The 19,302-nt window shown below is 35.5% G+C and overlaps 1 protein-coding gene across 1 annotated transcript in view; it reads left to right on the forward strand.

Moving 5' to 3' along the window:
* DMD (dystrophin) overlaps positions 1-19,302 on the forward strand; it is a 1,824,373-nt gene that overhangs the window by 215,161 nt on the left and 1,589,910 nt on the right. Inside the window, exon 10 of the mRNA XM_036304100.1 lies at positions 3,951-4,101. Coding sequence (XP_036159993.1) covers positions 3,951-4,101 — 151 coding nt within the window. The remainder of the gene's footprint in view (positions 1-3,950; positions 4,102-19,302) is intronic.

Below are 19,302 nucleotides of genomic sequence, written 5' to 3' on the forward strand. Positions count from 1 at the left end.
GATTTTACACCAGGTTTATATTTTGTGACCTTCAGAGATATGCACGAGCTACTACTTTCATCCATCAGGCTACTCCTATTACGAGACTTAACAAAATTCATCACTGAGAACAAAGATTCACAAGCGTGTGTGGATGAAATCAAAACACTGGTTGGATCTAAGAAGGCAGGGAGAGTTAAGGCAGAGGCATAGAAATTGTTCCTCCTCTCTCTCGTCAATCCATGTCTGTGGTCTTTAAGATAACTTGTTATGTAAAGTTATTTATTTATCTAAGATGCACCTACACTGAATTTATCTGAAAAATAAAAAAGTTGATACTAAGAAAAAAATTGTAAATGGAAGATTATAAGAGAGGGGGGGTTTCGCGTACCAGCAAAAGTTACTGGCGTGTCATGTTTGGCATGCGTGCCAGGGGTTGCCCACCCCTGGTTTAGGAGATGCATGCCTTTGGGGAAAGAAGAGGGGAGGGAAAGGTATGGGAGTGCTCTTCTGTGGGAGAGCACATTCTGGGACCTTTGTTAGAGGGGTTTTAAAAGGTGGGAGTTTTGGGGAGGTTTTAGGGGAGGATCTCAATAGAATATTCATGTTTTATGCTGATGTGCTAAAATGAGATTTATTCCCTTAACTTCACCTGTCCTCGGGTGTGGTTTGCACAAATGTCACTAATTGGAATTCTATTCTCTACTGGAATCTCCCTGAGTAGGGTGATTTAAGGTATTTATTCTCTGGTTGGGGCGAAGTATGAACCATTTGTTCTTAAGTATGCTTAGTTATCAAAGATAGGATTTTACAATTTACTAGATGGCTGTAAACTTCTTGGCCATTTAACTGTCTGTCTCAGTTTCCCTATTCCACTTGTCCTGGCTTATTCCCCCCTCTGAGACTTCCATTCCTGACATTATTTAGGGGTGATGAGGAAGGATGTTCTGTCTTCAGTAACTGCTTCCTGCTGACAAGGGTCATGGTCCCTGCTTGCATAGCGTCTCGCCCTGTCTGATCAAAGGGAGACAAGGGAATGGAATTCGAGACTGGAACAGAGAGGCTGTTAGCTGATTTTTCCAAAGTAGGGATGGGCCAGAATTCCTGAAGTATCATCATCTTGATATGGAATTGTTGTATCCTAGAGGTGACAAATTTGACAAGAAGGTTAAAAAGGCATGACATAAAAATGTGAAGGAGAATTATAATAACTAAAGGTCTGAGGAAAGATAAGAACCATGTGATAGAGGGTGGGACAGACTTTATAGTGCCCCAGATTAAGTTGGTGGAGGGGCTTCTCTGGATGAAGGTGTGTCACCTGCCTGAAGCACTTTGTTTACTTAATTCACATTAGGCTAAGGGATACATTCTAAGATCTCCCTTCTGAAGCAGCTTCTTTCCACCTGAATCTCTTGGGCAGGAAAGAGGAAGCAGTTTCAAAGTGGCAGAACCTTGGTCCCTTTAATCTCTCCTTTTAAATAATAAAGGTTGACATTCTGGAAGCAGAGTTGATAGATTGCTTCATATTTCATTGACTCAATTAAGTAATCATGAAAATAAGTCAGTTCAGTTAAATTATTGAGTCTCACTTCAGGAGACAGTGATGCAGATGGGCTTCCAGAGTGAGACCTATATTGTATATGCAAAGCAATTAGGTAAATAAGGTGCATGTCTATGAGAACAGAGAAACCCCAGAAAGGTTAATGAACACAGAAAATTATAAACTATTTTTTGAGTTTGTAAAACTGTCAGTTTAGGAGACTTTCAGATGCAAGTATTTTGCTGGAATGAAATCAAGTAGTGACAATCTGATAAATTCTCTTTGCCTTGAGTTTAAATATCTCTGGTGATGTCATTGGCTGCTCAAGTAAATTCTCTATAGATTATAGTCCATCAGTAGTTCTCAATAATTCAAATCAAAGAATGGTAGAAAAATGAAACATTCGTTTGGAAGAAAATTAGAAAAATCAGGATCCAATTCAGTTTATAGGTGAAAAATAAAAATTTGAAGAGTTAACTGAATTAGAGCCTAATATCCATAACTATGTATTATAGATTCTGTCAAAACACAATTTTTCCCTAAAATCATCCTTATTTTTTTTTTAATTCTCACTCAAGTATATTTTTCCATTGATTTTTAGAGAGAGGGAGGGGGAGAAAGAGAGAGAGCAAAACATTGATTTGAGAGACATCAATTATTTGCCTCCTGTATGCATGTCCTGACCTGGGCCGGGGAACGAATCTTCAACCTAGATATGTGTCCTTGACCGGGAATGGAACCTGTAACCCTTTGGTGCACAGACTGATACACTGACCACTGAGTACAACCAGCCAGAGCTAACACCTCATTTTTATCAAAGATAGCCAAATCAAGACTATTTACTGCATTAAGTCCAGTTTCAATTTGGCCACAACAAGAATGGTAATTGATTATATAGGCTTTTCAAAATCTGCTTTGCTGGAATCTCATAAGGAATCTCCAGATTGAGTTTAATAGCCCACAGGGTGAAGAAGCCAAGCCACACAGTTGCCACCAGTCTTTTCCTGCAATACCTATATATTTGGGTGGATTCCTTAAGTTTGAGGTTCCCAAAATGTCTTGAGGTTCTTTCTTTGCCATCTCCCAGGAAACCATACTTTATTCTTTTTCTGGAAAGACTGCCAGAACCGTATGAATAAGCCAGATACTAGGCTGTTTCACCAAGGGGCTCTTATTGTATTTAAAGTAAAGCTTTTTGGTGGCATCCAAAGTCTAGGCATGTGTCTCTCCATCATGATATTCCAGTCAAAGTCTTGGTTAATAAAACCACAATTGGAAACTTGTTTTATGTGTCCTCCTTATCAGCATTATAAGATCAGTGTTCAGTATAATATGGTTTCCAAAAATGCTTTAAATGTGCCTTCATACAGAATATTTACCTTAAAAATAGGTATTAATACTTCTCATTTGAGTCTCAAATTTGTGTTGAATTAATGGATTAAATAACCTCAATGTTAATTTTCATCCTTACCATGAAGTAGCCAGATCTTATCCCATGTCCCTGATGCTGAATTCTAATAGAGAAGGTGTAAGAACTTGATTCTAGGGCACATAGTCAGGCTGCAAACCCAAGCCTTTGGACTTTAAATTCATTACCCAGCCCATTATTATGTACATCTTTGAGAAAACATCATTTAACTTATCTATTTATACATAACATATGATTCCCAAACTTAGTTGCTGAACACATAATTTATCATTACATCATGATTTTGTAGATGAGGAATATGGGCAGGGTTGTTGTTCTGTGATTTCATATGGCTGGGGTCACTCATTTGACTGTACTCAGCAGAAAGCTCAACTTGTAAGATAGCAGTTTAATCTTCCTGAGTCACTTTCAGCATGGACTCTCCTCATTCAGTAGTTGAGGCTGGCCTTCCTCACATCATGGCAGCTGGGTTCTGAGAGAGAGAGAGTCTAAATGCTGCCTGCTATCTTATAGCCTACAAATACAACTGGTGCATTGTCATATTCTATTGGTTAAAACAAATCGCTAGGGCAGTTCATATTCACAAGGATGGGAAATAGACTCCATCTCTTGATGGGAAGAGTGACAAAGAATCTGTGGCTATCTTGAATCACCCCACATATTAAAATAATGGAAATATAAACAAATGAATACCAAGATACGTTTACTAGCTCAATTTCCAAAGATGGCTCTCACTTCACTTAGCCATGTTCATGTTGAGTTAGCTATATAAAACTTTCTAAAAATTGGGATATGTGAACTGCAATAAATCAGAGACAGAATAACATCATAGATGGTTGATAGTGGACTCTACTTACCTTCTTAATGTCCAAAAGATGCCAAACAATGTGAATACACCATAAAGTATTAATGTCAACACTGTTACCTAGTTATGAATTTAATAATAGTAAGTAAAGTTGATTTTATAGAGGTAATAATAATAAACATCTTTCAAATTTTCAGTTTACATAAAGTTCTAATGGATCTTCAGAATCAGCAACTAAAAGAGTTAAATGATTGGCTTACAAAAACAGAAGAGAGAACAAGGAAAATGGAGACAGAGCCTCTTGGACCTGATCTTGAGGACCTAAAACGCCAAGTACAACAACATAAGGTTAGCATATGTTATGCTATTTACTTTCTCCTGGAAAAGTAACTCTTTATGTATAGGTATATCAGATACACATGTATATACATTGTTTTTTACAGATAGGAAAGAAAACTTCAATCAAGAAGAGTTTTAAAATAATTTGTGCCTAATATTTTTTGAAATATTTATTTTTCAAATATAATAGAACTTGTTTTTTCATATTTGAGAAGAAAATTAAAGCATATTCCTGGAAGAGAACTATGTTTGTATATAATTTCCTGGCAGAGAGTCTCTGAAGGGATTACCTGCAATGCAAATTTAAGTAATAAGACGTGTTTTTTGTTTTTTTGGGTTTTTTTTTTTACATTTTTCCCCTTCAATTTATAATTTCTTGGAGCAGGCCAAGTTTGATGAAAAAGTCAACATTTATAACATTGCTTTCCTATAAAACGCAACATCTAATATTTCTTGCTTATCTTTCTTCAGTTTATTTATAGATTTTCAACTGTGCTCCCTGCTTTCCAAAAATAACTTATTGTTTCTGTGATTAGGATTTCTATAAGAATGTTTATGATCTGAAATTTTGAGGGGGCTTCTTCTATAATCATTAACTCTGGGCCTTGTCCAGTCTATCAGGACACACACATACAGGAAAACCTTCATGACTGGCCCAGGATTTGGTTTATAAGGTTTAGCAAAAAAAGATATGAGAAAGTGTGGTTACATTTGAATTTCAGACAAACAATAAAGATGTTTTTAGTTATGTATGTGTCAAATTATTCTTTATTTAAAATTCAAAATTTACTGGGCATCCTGAATTTTATCTGACTTTACTCGTGATCTGTGTTTCTTAGATTTATGGCTTTTAAGGGAAATATCTTCTATTTCAACTCAAACCTCCTAAGTATGCATTTCACCCAACTTCATTCTCTCCTTTTATAACACTGTCAGAACTAGCTTCACAGTTCTTCTGTGCAGATAAAAGATACCTTTTTTTCCACGTCCCACACTCTTTTCTAATGAACTTTGGGTTTCAATGACACATGAGACAGGCCCTTGCTAATACTGCCCCCAAAGCTGTTTATTGCCACAGAGGTTTAAGAGCAAGCAGTTTAAGGAGAGCTATAGCTCTGGTGATCCCCATCTATTACTCTAACAGGAAGAAAAGTATCAACTGTATTTTAATTTTTATTAAAATGGTGCTAGGAGAAGTTGACTTGCCACATAAATTTTAATTGAGCATCTGATAAAGCAGTTAGATACAGTGCTAGATCTTGAATTGGGCCTCTTCTCCTGAGTGGACCCTGCATTCCTTTGGTAGACTCTGAGCCTGTAGTTTTCCCTTTAGGCTTCACTGGCAGTTGCATGCAGACAATTTCTGTATACACCAGTGGCTTCTCTGAGGGCACTTGCTGGCTATGGGAGAGTCTCAGCTAGTTTGAGGCTGGGCAGGAAATGGAATTAGTGTTGTCAGAGCTGCTGTTAACAACAAGAGATGGGAGATGATGGATAAACACCTCAGAATCATTGCCAAAGTCCCTTTCAGTTCCCACAATCCCTCAGAAATATCCCAGCAAGACTGGACCCCAGATGTTCATGGGGTAACATGTCTCACATTCCCAACCTTTCATATTGTCTCCTGAGATCACTTCCTGAATAAACTATTTGCACCTTAAGTCCTTGACTCAGCACCTGTTTAGGGAGGAACCTGTGACAGTCTTCCCATTCTGGAAGCCATTATACTATCCCAGCCTTACCACTAACTAAAAGTGTGCTGTTTAGAAATGACTTAATCTCTCGGGCTCTCCATCTCTTCACTTTGGAAATAAAAGTGAGACAGTTGCTTTCTAGTGTTTCTTCCAGTCATAATTTTAATGTTTCCATTAGTTTGGGACTGTGAGGCATTTCAGGAAAAGGCCAGACGAAGTGCAGTATCATTGAATACCAGGGGGAAGGATATTGGCACTGGATGCCTGGAGTCTAAGAATGAAACTAGTAAGAAAGACCCCAAAAGAGACATGGCAGAAGAATGGCATGACTTAGGGCAACTATGGGGAAGAGTCTTAGCTTGAAACTGAACAGACTCTATTAAGGTTAGGCCACCCAGGTTCTTCAAATATGACAATTACTTGAAATGATTTGTACTTTCCTCTGGAAGATATAAAATGAATGGAATGTACAATATTTGGCTAATACTGTCATAAAATTGCAATAGTTTATATTATGTGAAAATTTGCCATTTCTGATTAGTATGAAATTGCTTTGAAGAGAATGATTTGAAACAATGATATGAAAGTTCTTTGTATAATCTTGTATATCCAGGACTTATTCATTTAAGAGCATAAAAGGAAGCAGAAGGAATGGGTTTGCTGGTTCAGAAAGTGGGGCCAACTTTCACCTTTAACTATTTAAACCCACTTCGGGATTATTTTTCATAAAATTAAGACAAGGAAAAGACACAGCCAAGAGAAAGCCTGCCAATTGATAATACTCTTTGTGTTACTTGAATTAATTATAGTGAGAAGAAAATGATTTAGCAATTTCAAACAATTTATAAAGGAATTAAATGTATTTAAATGTGAAATATGTATAGTTTCTTAAAGTTCACACTATAAGTAGTGAACTTTTTGTTAGTCTTGCCATGATTTATAAAACAAGATAAACTTTCTTTCTTTAGGTAACTGAGTTTAATATACAGCCTTATTAAAATAGATATTGATCCACTTTGCAGCTTTTATTCCCAAGAATTTTAAGTGAATAAAAATAAGAAAATGTCTCCTTCTGTCAACAAAATGAATCAGTAACTTTGGAGTAGTCAAAAAAGCCACCCCACTCTGCTGCATGACCACACTTCTCACTTAATATAGCAGTTAGGGTGTTTTTATAGCTTTGTGTAGTTCGATATTAATCCTTGCATCATCCCCATTTTTTCCCTACAAGATGATTACAGATGACAAAAATAAAGAAAAAATACAAGTTTTGTTGCTGGAAAAAAATTAAATTCTGCTCAGATAAGAGGGTTCCCATGGGTGTGTTCTCTCTCTCTCTCTCTCTCTCTCTCTCTCTCTCTCTCTCTCTCTCTCTCTTTCTCTCTCTCAACAAAAATGTTTGCAAAGCTCAGAAGTATACCATGAATATTACAGATATGCTTCTCTATGTTTTGTGATAAGATCCTTTGCTATCTTAATATCAACAGCATTTTATTCTAAGGCAGGCTAGAAATTGAACCACTGGGAAATGCCATGAAGATAAATCACTTTTACTGAATTTGCCAATTAGGTAAGGTAAAGCAATCAATCCTATATTGGTAGTTACTATTAAATCTAGTCAAACTGATAACTCTGGGTAACTGGAAAAAGTTCCAATTTTCTGACAAATTTGCAAGAAACCATTCATTCTTCATAGCTGTTGCTTTGGGGACAGAATGTAAAGCTTTACCTAGATATGAGTCACTCAGTAGTGATTCTCTGTGGAGAGTGAACAAATTGAGCCTCTTGTTCCCCTTGTGAAAGAACATGTCAGAAATAATTGGTTGGTTATTTCTGCCTTAAAAGACAGACTTTATTAGTTATGTTGATAAGAAATGAAAGTATTTCCCTTGAAGTGACAATATTATTGAGCAAAAGTCTATTGTGGGCTTGAACATTCATTAATGAAAATGAAGTTTGCTATTTTGGAGGGTATTTTAATAAAAAAATATTTGACAGAGGAATCGTTTGTCTCATATCACAGTCTGACAGAATTGATGTTTAAAGCTTAGTTTACTAGCTATGTTTCCAGTTCTTTTGAGAGAAGTAGATTTTTTAATTAGCTCCATTAGCTTAATAACAGCATCAGCAAAGTCCTTACCATATAGGCTATTAGAATTTTCAGATATAAATGAACATGTGCACTATATTCTGACTTCAGTTGATGGTCTATGTTAAATACTGATTAATACAAAGTAAATTACTTCATAGACGTTCAGTCACCTATCCTTGCCTTGAAGTTTAGTTAATCTCAAAGATTTGGGTTGCTAAGACTAAAATATCCTCTTCTGCTGACTTTTAAAATGATCTAGATTTTCGTGTAATGGGGAGAGTTTAGATGTAATCCTGCTAAAAGATTTGACATTTCATTTAAATCCATTGCATTCTATTCTACATCACTGAACAAATTATTATAAAAACACAATGGGGCTTTGAAGAATACAGAGTTCTACCATATATGGAATCTTCTTCAAGAAGCTCAGATTCTAAGGCATTCAATAAAGACACAAAACACAAGTGATCATTATACAATGCAGAATGTAGTAAATGGCTTGAGAATGTGTTGAAAGTAATGATTTCTTTGGAAATGAGGTGAGGAAATGTTGTTATATCATTTGCCTAAGTCGTGTGTTGCACTGTGCTTAGTGATAGAGGTCCACAGCCTCATCACGGAGGGTCTTGAACTCAGGATTCATGCATTTGGAGTTACTCTGTAATAGGGGCCCATTACTGGTAAGAAATTAAATTGAAGAGAGTGGCGATTTGGGAAAATTTATCTTAATCTTTAGGATGATATATCTTGTAAAATAAATAAGAACACAGATGAACAGGAGGCCAGAAGACATGTTAGGAAGATATCATAAAAAGTACATAGATCCTGAATGAAGGCAGTGTTACTGAAAATTGTTTATGAGTATAAGGCACATTTTATAAATCAACAGCAGAACCAACAGGACTAGATTTAGAGCATGAACAAAGAGCTCAAAGTAGTAGACTCTGACACTGGGCAATTGGGAGGCTAAAGTTGGGTTTTAAAAATATAGGCAAAACTCATATATGACAAATCCATAGCTAACATCATACTGAATAGAGTAAAACTAAAATAATTTCTCTTAAGATCAGGAATAAGACAGGGATGTCCACTTTCACCATTCTTTCAACAGTACTAGAAATCTTAGCCACAGCAATCATACAAGAAAAAATAAAAGGCATCCAAATTGGAAAGGAAGAAATAAAACTCATTATTTGCAAATGACATGATACCATATATAGAGAACCCAAATATTCCACAAAAAAACTACTAGAACTAATAAATTCAGTAAAATAGCAGTATACAAAATAAATATAAAAAAATTGGTTGCATTTTTATACACCAATAATGCAGTATCAGAAAGGGAAAATAAGAAAACAATCCCATTTACAATTGCATTACAAAATACCTAGGAATAATTTAACCAAGGAAGTAAAAGGCATGTGCTCAGAAAATTATAAGAAACTGAGGAAAGAAATCGAAAAAGATACAAATAAATAGAAGCATATATCATGCTCATGGATAGGAAGAATTAAGATTGTTAAAATGTCCATATTACCCAAAGCAATCTATAGATTCAATGTAATTGATATAAAAATACCAATGATATATTTCACAGAACTAGAAATTTTAAGTCAATAATTTTAATAATTACAATCATCATTTTAATAATTATAGTAATACAAAAATATATATGTAACAACAAAAGACCCTGAAGAGCCATAGAAATCTTGAGAAAGAAGGGCAAAGTTGAAGGAATCACACCACCTGATATCAATACAAGGCCATAATAATCAAAACAGCATGGTACTAGCATAAAAACAAACAGAATAGAGAGCCCAGAAATAAACCCACACCTATATGGACAATTAATGTTTGATAAAGGAGGCAAGAACATAACAATGGAGTAAAGGCAGTCTCTTCAGTAAATGGTGTTCAGAAAACTTGGACAGATATATCCAAAAAAATGAAACTAGATCACCAACTTACACCATATATAAGAATAAACTCAACATGGATTAAAGCCTTAAATGTAAGACTTAAAACCATAAAACTCCTAGAAGACGGTATAGGCAGATATATATATATATATATATATATATATATATATATATATATATACACACACACACATATACATACAGAGAGAGAGAGAGAGAGAGAGAGAGAGAGAGGAGAGAGAGAGAGAGAGAGAGAGAGTTTTTTTTAATATCTCCTAGGGCAAGGGATACAAAAGAAAAAAAATAAACAAATGGCTCTACATCAAAGTAAAAAGTTTATTTTTTATACTTAATTATTGCTATAATGCTTCTTTATTAGAATTTTCTGGCCTCCTGGGAGGGTAAAGTGTAAGACAAAGGATCCTCTCTCACTTATTGAGTTAGTAGCATGTAAAGTATTTATATTTTCTTGAACCAATAGCAGTTAGTTTTGTTTCCTTGAACAGATAATGCATTAATAATGAAAATGAATTATATAAGTAGATAAACATATTAGAATGAATTTTAGGGGAAAATTCTTCACAAGAAAGTTACAACAGTTATGAAAGTGTGAATTTCAAGATAATTATTTTTCTTAAAAAATACATTCATGTGTCTTATATAACAAAATATATGGCTATACATCCAATCTCATGTTAAAAGTAAGGGTTAATATGGCACTGTGTCTCTTTCTAAAGGATATAACATTGTGAACTATAGTATGCTATTATTTTATGTTTAATATTTCTGTTATGAACAGAATGATTTCTAATGATAAAATTTGAAGTACTCTCTTATTTAACAGAACTAAATTTTTAAGAGATAATTTATACATATTAACATTTTATATTCCATTAACAATTAAAGATCTAGGTCATAGCTACTGAGAATGAGAAAACTACTAAATCAGGCATTTTTACATGATATTCTATAGTTTCTGCACACTAAGAATATTTAGTAATTAAAAGATATGTAATATGATTATCAAAGGTATTGGGAATAAATACTGATTCTGAGAGGGGCTATTTCCATGGATTCCAGTGTAGGAATGGAATGATAAGTTGATGCTGTCAGAAATGGAAGAAAATAAGCATTTCCCATCATCTACCTACCAGCTCTCCTAAACACTGTGTTGGCTGATTCTAAAACATTATTTCATTTAACTCCAATACTGAACCTGTCTTGTAGGGATTTTAATCCCTAATTTTTCAGATAAATAAATAAGTTCAGAGACGTTAAGGAGTTGCCCAAAGTGACTTGAATATTATTGATAGACTTGGGCTTTGAACCCAGATTCTTTCCTTCTATTTACACATTCCAGTGAAGCTTGCCTCTAGCAGAGATACTAGAGGCTGGAGCAGATGTACAGAGTAGCAAAGAGACTAGGAAAATGTTGCACTTGGTTCCCCAGACTTGGGAATACCTAAATAGATGGGACAGAAAGACAGAATGTATTTAAGTCTTCAAACTCAGAGTCAGCATTGGGGAAAGAGAGCACACAGATGGTGGCTGCGTATGGAATGCTCAGAATCAAAATTCTTAAGGGAATTATTTTTCAACATTTATCCTGTAGCTCTTTCTTTAAAATTAGGGGAAAAGGGGGACTAGAGAGGGAACATAGAAGAAAATAGGCTTATGATGGGAAGGGCGATAATGTTTGAGCAGGAGAATAATCAGTAGGATTGACTATCACATCTTTATACTATTAGCTAATTACTGCATATGACTTTCTGTGCTGTACCTGAAACCCTCACTGCAACCCTCTCTCCCAGTAAGCCTGTTCTCTTCTTTTTCAGCAAGTATTATCAGGCTAAAGGAATTTTGTAATTATTTATTAGATTTTCTTGGTGTTCACTGTTAACTTCTGATTTCAATGGTGTAGCTATACATGGAATGCATGGATGCATGCATTCATGGAGTGGAGAGGGAAGAGGAAAGGCAGAATTGAGGTCTATTATTTAGTGACTAGGGGCCCAGTGCAGTAATTCCTGCACCTTTGATAGTCACAGGGGCGGGTCTCCACCCATCCTCCACACCCCCACCTGGCCCCTCCCATAGTAGCCCCTGCTACTCTCTGCCAGCAGCCCTGCTCCCACCACCACCACTCCCACTCACTGATGGCACTGGCCCAGCTCTCATTCCTTTGCTGTACTTATGCTGATTAGAGGATAGTGGTTAGTATGAATTAGATGAGGGTAAATTAGATGAATATTGGATTCTTGCAATATGGTTTAAAGTGTTTGTTCTGAATGTGCCTCAATATGAGTTCTTAGAGCTTACTAGCTGTTAATATTCATTGAGGTCATACTGTGTGCCAGGTAAAGTGCTAACCAGTTGTAGCATATTCAGTCTTCCTAACCACCTGAAGAGATAGGTACCTTTACTATCACAGTTTTGAAAATTAGGAAGCTGAGGCTTGGTGTGGTTGAAAATCTCCTCAAGGTCACAGAGCTGGTTAGAAATGCACACAGGAATCAAATCCAGGGAATCTGATTTCAGATCCCACATATTTATACATGAATATATTTTTGTCAGTCTACCATCCATACTCTGCCCTTTCTATTTATATTCTGAAAGGTGTAGGAGTACATTGTCCACTCTGTTCTAAAATAATTTTTCATTTTTATTAAGTCCACTTTCTGTGATTGGGAAGCATTAGGTGCTTTTAAAATCTTTCAAATGTCTTCATTGAAATGAACTTTAGGTCCCCCCACCTTTGGTAGTTCAGGAGTTAGCAGAAAAATAAACATTTATTTATTTTTAATTAAGAACAGTTTATTAATTAACTGCCTAATTGATGAATGGACTAACATAAAATAAATAAATTAATAATTAGATAAAAAAGAAGCAAAGAAGCACAAGCACACAAAACAGGAAAATAACCACAAATATGTATAAAATTAAAATAATTATAATTTTTAAAATTTTGAGCTCTATGTTAATAAATATTTTAAAATGTAAACATTTATTTATGACAGAAAGATTAAAAAAATGGGTTCTGATATTAAGCCTAATATAACTTTGGATCATATTGAAGTAAGTGGGTCTGAAAATAAAAGCTCCTCTAGGAGAGCCTGTTGAGAAAGCTTATTTAAAATATTCAGCAAATTTACAACAAAATTACATACTATAAATAGACTCTCATGGGGAACTAGACAATATTGTGACCAGCAAGGCTTAGCAAAGTGAATATTGGACTTACAATCAAATGGCTAATCATTTCCAGATCATTTCATTCAGGGAAGCAGGGGGTAGAGAGCCTAACCTGTGCAGAGGTGCTGGAAAGAAGGAAGTAAGAATGTCTGTAAGAGCAGAGGTGAAGCAAAGAATACATTGCCTACCTTCCCATCATTTCCTAAGAAATTATAAAACTTTCTGATTTGGCCAGGACTCTTTTATATGAAAACTAGAGTCCCAGTGCACAAAATCGCGTGAGACCCAGACCCGCTGTGCCAGCGGGACCCCAGACCCACCATGTGCAAGTAGCTTGCCACTGTGCTGCGAGCCCTGCCTCACCGCGAGAGCCGCAAGCCCTGCACAAGCCCCTTGGCGCTGTGTGAGCCACGAGCCCTGCCACGCCACATGAGCCATGATCCCCGCTCCACCCCACTGCTGTGAGTGGCTTGTGGGCCAGGGGGAGGGACCGAGAGGTGCTCCATGCACCTCCTGGTGACCAGTCGTTTGGTCATTACAGCATTACGGCATTACGGCCACTGACCTTTTATAATACAGATTAGAGGCCCATTGCAGGAAGATTCCTGCAAGAATAGGGCTTCCTTGGGCCAATCATGCTGCCAAGCCCTGCCGCCCAGGGCTGCACATAGGGGCCCGGATGGCAGCTTGCACTGGCCCACCCTGCCTGCAGTATGCAAATTAGCCACCATCTTTGTTGGCGGTTAATTTGCATATCACTCTGATTGGCTGATGGACGTAATGAGGATATGGTCAATTAGCAATTGTCTTTTATTAGATAGGATAAAATTAGTTAATATCCAGATGTATTGAATTAGCTAATTGTTCATAAGTAGGGATTTTTTTTTTTGTCTTGAGGTGGATTTTCAAAGATATTACTTTCCCAGATGTTGGACTTAGCCCATGTTCCCAGAAACTCTTCTGCTTTTTAAAAATTATTTGCAAATTTTATATTATATCCAACTTTTGTTCTCATTAGTCTTTCCTTTTGTGCACATTTATTTGACAAAGCTAAAAAATGACAAATTACTTAAACTTAACATTTTATTAAACACCTTTGTAATTATATTAATTGAAAGTAATATGTGGGAGGCAGTAGATGGTTTTGGCATCCATGCAGAACCCATGATTTGTGTTGTTTCTAGGTTGTGTGTGTGTGTGTATGTGTGTGTACGTAGGACCTGCAAGTGTTGGTAATTTACTGTTGGTTAATCATTAAAGTACAAGGAATAATAAAATAAACTATGCACTTAGGCAACCACTGCCTTTCCTGTTTCATGTTGCTGAGCATATACTATGGTAAGAGAAACATTGTATGCTATTCTATGTAGCTTACAGGAGACCCAACCTTGTTGGTGTTTTATTGTTGTTGTTAATCCTCACCCGAGGATATTTTTCCATTGATTTTTAGAGAGAGTGGGAGGGAGAGGGAGAGACAGAGAGAGAGAAACATTGATGTGAGAGAGACACATTGATTGGTTGCCTCCCCCACATGAGCCAAACCAGTTAGGGCTTGTTTGTGTGTGTTTTTTAGTCCACCTTTCGATTAATTGTTGCTCTTCACCTCCTTTAAGCATTAAATTCAATAATTCCATAGACTTGCATATTTTTATGCCTTTATTTTCCAGGCATTATTTCACAGTATAATAGCATAAGTCTGAAGTAAACACTGAAATGACTCTCTCTCCAATGGTTGTCTTCAGCCAGTTTTTTAAAAACCAACTTGACATGGGTCAGAGCAAGAAGATTTCATTTCCACTGATGTTGAAAGGAAATAGAAGAAAAGTAATTTTTAAATCATAATATTGTGATTATGAACTAAGAGAACAGCAAATTTGGTCAGGTACTTTCACTAGAGGATAATTTATAAGAAATATAATTATTTACAGAGGTATAACAAAATCTAAGTTTTCATATCTAAGCATTTTTAATGTTAACTTTCACAATGTCCTTTTTTCTTAATCATAAGGAAAAAAGATCATTAGTTAACGTTAGAAAACAAACATTGCTGACATTTGTATCTAATATTGCTATAGAAATTTAATTAAGAGCATGATAGATATTTTAAAAAACTGGTAAGTGTAGTAAATGCATTACTTTAATAAAAATAATGGCAATAAATACATAATAAAATACCTAGTATGTGTATATGTGTGTGTAAATAATTAATATACTTTTAATAAAGAAAACATACTTTAACAGTATTACAACATTTAACTTGAGTGCATTATCTTCTGATAGGCAAAAATTTTAGTGTACTTCTCTGGGGGTACATCTGTATTTGGCTCACATTTCAGGTTTAATTGGCAAATCAACTGTAAATCTCCATTGTATACAACTAGCTAAGAGAATTTCAAATCCATAAGAAGTAAATATTTAAATTTAATTTTAAAATGGCTTTATACAACTTTAATGTAATTTAAAAATTAGTAGTCTTGAGAATCCATGTTTTCTCAAAGAAGGAAACAGGAGGGTATACTTTACCAGCAGTTCTCAACCTGTGGGTCACGAACAATGAAAATACATCCTGCATATCAGATATTTACATTATGATTCATAACATTATACCAATGATCATGACCCTTATTCGTGGATACATAGGTTGGCAGAAAAATTTAACTTTCTAGACCCACCTTTTTATGTGTGGCATTTTTGCTGCTTTTAACAATCAGCCTTTAAAAAATAATGAACTGTGGACATTGACTATTTTATAGTGTTTTATCTTTTGTTGATACGGGGGATTAGCTAATACTGTGATATTCATTAATACTTATTTTCAGAGTTAGGGTCTGGGAAAAAGGAAATGATTATAACGTTGTAGTAGCTTCTGTCTTGCAGCTGTTGAGTGTGCTCAGAAAGGCCAGTTTAACAATTTTTATTCTAATCCTTGATTAGGAGCAAAAGAAGGAATATAATTTAAATAAGTAGAAGAGAAAAGAGATACTGGAAATAACTTAAAATAGAGTTTATGCTAATCTACCCCGGAGCTATGCACTCTTTATGGTTTTCAGCCACTATGGGGAGCCTTTCCTGTTCTTGGATTTTGTTTGTTTGTTTGTTTCCCCCCCCCCCCCCACATTTCCCTCTACTCAATATAACTCCAGATAGTTCTTATGGATTTTAAAACTATCAGCTCACAACTAGCTTTAGTGGTTATTTTGCACTGCTGTAAAAGCATAAAATGTAAACCCTTAATCATTAGGGCAAGAATGCAATATCTGATTATAAAACAAATAGATAAGCAAAACAAAATCAGAAATCCAAGTACTGGAGAAAATATATAATAAATTTAATCACATATGCTTTAAAATGACTCAATCTGAGTTTGACAATAAGCAATACATGGATCAAACAATACTTAAATTTCTTTACTAAAATACATTAAAACAGTAAAAATAATTTACATGTACAAATTGAACAGTATTGCATTATTTTCTGGTTGATTTTAATATATGTAATTATATGTACTCTCATACTTAAGTGATAGGAAAAAAAGAATTGGCCAAATTAAATATACCATCTTACGCTATATTGGCTACCAAAATATCATTGTAATTATTATTTTTAAAATTCCTGGCTATCACATTTGGAACGTTCCTGATCCTGTCTTATATAATTCAGAAAACCTCAGACTCCACATGACTTTCAAGGACAACTCTGAATGTTAATGTTTCCATTTTTGTCCTCAGAGCAGAAAGAGTTTTATTAACCAGTGTAAGCTGTGGAATGTCAAAGGCTTGATCGACAGTATACACTCCGCACACAAAATAGATGCATAGTCATTTTATTCTAAATTGCTTAACTTGAAAATGTAGCATGAAAATCTAGAGAGAGGGAGTAAAAGTAAGTGATTTTATACTGCTTTAAATTGTTCATACCTGAAGAACAAAAGTCCTAGGATAAAAATGGTCATGTATTTGAGTTAGTGTTAAGCCAAACCTAATAACTTTCCTTATACCTGCCATAGGGTTTGAATAAGTAAGCTAGTATGATAGATGCCAGGCATCATTGTTCATGAGTAGGGGCTGCAGGTTTTCCAGAAAGTAACAGGCCTTATGCCAAATTTGCTTCTCCATTTTTGTGTCATATATATATATATATATATATATATATATATATTCTAAGAAGCAAAATGGATGACTAGAAGTTTTGCATATTCTCTGGGATTTTCCAGTAATAATCAGTCTATCATGATAAGGTCTTGGGGAAACTGGACCTCCCAGGCAGGATGTCTAGGTTCTAGAGCAACCTTCTCTGTTTACTTCTCCTCTGTTTACTGTTTATTTATCCCTCTGATTATCTCTGTTTATCTTTATAAAAAATCATACACTATGATTTTTATTTAAAACTTTTTCCTTTTAATCCAATTTATTGAGATGATACTGGTTAACAAATTTATATAGCTTTCAGGTGCACAATTCTACAATACATCATCTGTTCACTATATTGTATGTTCAGCACCCCAGGTCAATTCTCCTTCTGTCACATATATCCCCCCTTTACCCTCTGCCACCTCCCCTCACCAACCTCCCCCTGGCAATCACTACACTGTTGTTAGTGTCTATGAGTTTTTTTCTATTTTTTATGCTATGATTTTTTAAAGATAATAATACTGTTTTGTAGTTACCTGTCCTCATTAGTGATTATACTTTTTAAAAAGGTAAACCAGCCTATTGCTTTGTAATCCTTATGTAGTCAGGAAAGGACAAACTTATCTGTGCATATTGCCCTCACCAACATTTATCGATCTTTAGTTGCTTGGAATATGTAGTGATAGAGTAATTAGACACAAGCAACAAATGACTAAACTAATACATAAGGAAATATTGAGTAGTGAAAATATTATGTTAAAAAATGATAGAAAAAGAGTAAGTAAGGAGCAGATTTAGATAGCATCTCCATGAAAAGCATCTCTAGGCAGCTGACACTTAAACTGTGGGATTAAACAAAGGAGAAAAAAACACACCTCATAAAGAAGGGTGGGGGTAAGGGGAGAGATCAACCAAAGGACTTATATGCAAGCATATAGGCCTAACCAGTGGACACAGAAAACGGGGGTGAGGGCATGAGTGGGGGGGATGAGGGTAACATGGGGGTAAGGACACATCCTATGTAGTAATAGACAAACATGGTAATTGACCATACCTTTGCTACGCCTCCCATTGGCTAATCAGCACAATATGCAAATTAACCACCAACAAAGATGGTGGCTAATTTGCAAACTGCAGGCAGGGCGGGACAGCGGGAGCTGCCAGCGTGAGCTGCCATGCAGGCCCCCGTGCGCGACCCCAGAATCCGCCTGCCTGCTGCCCGTGATCGGATCTGATCTTGGGCCGCAGGTTGGCCCTAGAAGCCCCAGAAGCCGCCTGCCTACCGCCCGTGATCGGATCCGATCCCAGCCCAATAACCGGCCCCAGAAGCCACCTGCTGCCTGTGATCGGATCTGATCCCAGGCCGCTGGCTGGCCCCAGAAGCCCCAGAAGCCACCTGATATGGTAGTAACTCTATCAGTAAGCACTCTGAAAGTCAGTGGCATAAATGCACCAATTAAAAGACAGATTATGAGGGTGAATCAAAAACAAAACCCACTTTAAATATAAAGACACATATAGATTAAAAGTAAATGAATTAAGCTGCAGCCTGTTTTGCTCAGTGGATAGAGCATTAGCCCATGGACTGAAGGGTCCCAGGTTTGATTCCAGTCAAGGGCATGTACCTCAGTTGCTGGCTTGATCCCCAGCCCCTATCAGAGCATATGCAGGAGGCAACCAATCAATGTGTCTCTCCCTTTCCCTTCACTCTCTCTAAAATTCAATGGAAAAATATCCTTGGATGAAGATTAACAAAAACAAAGTCAATGGATTAAGTAACATTAAAGAGATTATAAGAAAAATATATTCCAAATTTTGTTAGTTGTATAATGGTTATGTTTAAATTATTAACACCTAAGAAATTGGGTGAAGGGTACATATAATATACTGTAATATTTTATAGTTTTTTTAGATGTATGAGATTATTTCAAATTAAAATATTAAAAAAATTAAAAAATTAATAAAATATTAATTGAAATGTATCTGCATTACATGAAAAATCTCCTAATTGCTTCTAGCATAATTTATTAAATTGTGCTAAAATTTACAAGGGTTCAATTAAAAAATATCTTAATTCTAAATGATATAATAGAAAATATATAATAACAGTGCAGTTATAAGTACTTATCTGAAAATAAAAATTTAAAGAAGTGAATTTAAAGAAGGGATTGGCCAAAGAAAAT

Source organism: Myotis myotis, unplaced genomic scaffold, assembly GCF_014108235.1.
Source record: "Myotis myotis isolate mMyoMyo1 unplaced genomic scaffold, mMyoMyo1.p scaffold_m19_p_4, whole genome shotgun sequence".
In the NCBI taxonomy this organism is placed as follows: Eukaryota; Metazoa; Chordata; class Mammalia; order Chiroptera; family Vespertilionidae; genus Myotis; species Myotis myotis.